Source organism: Pundamilia nyererei, unplaced genomic scaffold, assembly GCF_000239375.1.
Source record: "Pundamilia nyererei isolate P.nyererei 1_Seehausen unplaced genomic scaffold, PunNye1.0 scaffold00042, whole genome shotgun sequence".
NCBI classification, from domain to species: Eukaryota; Metazoa; Chordata; class Actinopteri; order Cichliformes; family Cichlidae; genus Pundamilia; species Pundamilia nyererei.
Window position 1 is genome coordinate 2,331,135 of NW_005187443.1, and position 1,798 is coordinate 2,332,932.

A 1,798-nucleotide genomic window follows, 5' to 3' on the forward strand; every position below is an offset into this window, starting at 1 on the left:
AAAAAAAAACATATACAAAATAAAATGCACAGCTGAAGTGTGCTCAGCTGTTGCATTGCATCCATGCATCTGTTATGATGTACATTATGAATTGAATAGTCTGATGGCGGTTGCGCAAAAACGACGTGTAATGGATACATGATTGTTTCCTTTTTGTATAAATATCCACATAGATCAGAGAAACAAAATGTACATCTGATTCGGGGGTTTGTTTGAAGAAGTCACACAGTTGTTGGAGCAGTAACGTAGTGGATAATAACAAATTCATGGAGAGCAAAATCACCACTAGGTGGCAGCAACTTACCAATCATCTGTGCGACTGTTTTCTCATATTCTGCAACTATTTTCCTGTCAGAATAAAAACCCAAAGCAGTTACTGTCAGCTTTGTTTTCACATGTTCAATTGTGTTTAATATAACATAGACAGGAGCACTCAGACAAACAAATGCCTCGTACCTCATTTCCATAACCTCTGCTCGGCTTTCTTCATATTTTCTCTTCCATTCATTGACCTCAATCTCTTTAACGATGATCTGTTTAGACAGGAGAGACATAAAATTAAAAACCCAGCAATGATCTAAAATAAACAGTTAAGCATAATAACAACCGGCCCTTTTACCTCTTCTCTGATCAGGGTTAGCACTGCAGCTTTGTCCATCTCGCTCAGAGGCACGCTGTCCTGGGACAGGGCTGCTGTGTCAGGACCCTCATTGCAGGTCAGTTTTGTTGTTGTGGACATCGCACTCTGTGGAAGGAAACATATTGTTTGAGGCTGTTTTGAGGCAAGTAGCTACACTACAATAAATATTACAAAATCTGGTTTGGCCATAAGGTGCAAGTGATGTTATCTTAGACAAATATTGTGATTCATTGAGCAGAAATAGCTATGAATGAGAGCATAGTTGGACCTGTTATTGCTAACCCGAAGAACAGCTGACAATGAAAAACAATCCTGTCATGCTAAAATATTTATACCCCCTTGCTATTGTTCCTATAGTCCACTTACTATATCATCTTTCAGGCTGAAGCTGTCCTTCTCCTCCAGCTGGTCTGCAACCTTTGTCTCAGAACCTTTGACAAGATCAAACACGTAACTCAATAAGAAAAACTACTGTAACTATCCATATCACAGTTTTCAAAAACAATCAAATGCACATGAAGTAAAGAGTTCATACTTACTATTTGTCTAGTTCTGTGCTTTTTGTTTTGGTTTTTTTTATTGAAAAGACTGCATGGCTGGTCCTTATGCAGTATATGGGGAGCAGTATAAATACTGCCCAGTGTAGTATTTATACATTTCTTTTATCCAGGACAGAATACTGCTGAGCATGCCTGGTACATTTTTCTTCCCCTCCCTTAAGCGTGACGCAGTAGTTGTTGAGAAAATTATGTAACCGCATCACCTTCCTCGTTCACATCGTCTTATCAGTTTTATTAATAGAACTTGCTGTGTAAGCATCCTTTCCACTGAGGCTGATTTAAAAGAAAATCTAAGATATTGTGCTTTTTGACTTAAAAACATTGTCCTCAGACGTTACCTTAACTTTTAGCCAAATTCTATCCAAGCAAAGCCTCCGTTCACTCTATATTACCGTCTTAAATCCTTAAATACTCATACTTCTAAACAGAAATAGGCCATGTCTGTACAAATGTCACTGTAGAGCTTACCATCCATTATAGCTCTGTCACTGCTTAGCTGCTTTTTTACAGGTGCTTTATTGCATTCTGGCTCCTCTCTTTCCTGCTGGCTGTCTGTTGTCTGTCCCATCATACAAGTGGAGGCCAGCTTCTCCTCATC

At 38.9% G+C, this 1,798-nt stretch overlaps 1 protein-coding gene across 1 annotated transcript in view; it reads right to left on the minus strand.

Annotated features, from left to right (window-relative positions):
- The window catches only part of tacc1 (transforming, acidic coiled-coil containing protein 1), a 24,039-nt gene that overhangs the window by 13,157 nt on the left and 9,084 nt on the right, over positions 1-1,798 (minus strand). Inside the window, exons 5-9 of the mRNA XM_013910358.1 lie at positions 1,669-1,792; positions 1,007-1,071; positions 620-745; positions 457-533; positions 305-348 (exon numbers count right to left, since the gene is read on the minus strand). Coding sequence (XP_013765812.1) covers positions 305-348; positions 457-533; positions 620-745; positions 1,007-1,071; positions 1,669-1,792 — 436 coding nt within the window. The remainder of the gene's footprint in view (positions 1-304; positions 349-456; positions 534-619; positions 746-1,006; positions 1,072-1,668; positions 1,793-1,798) is intronic.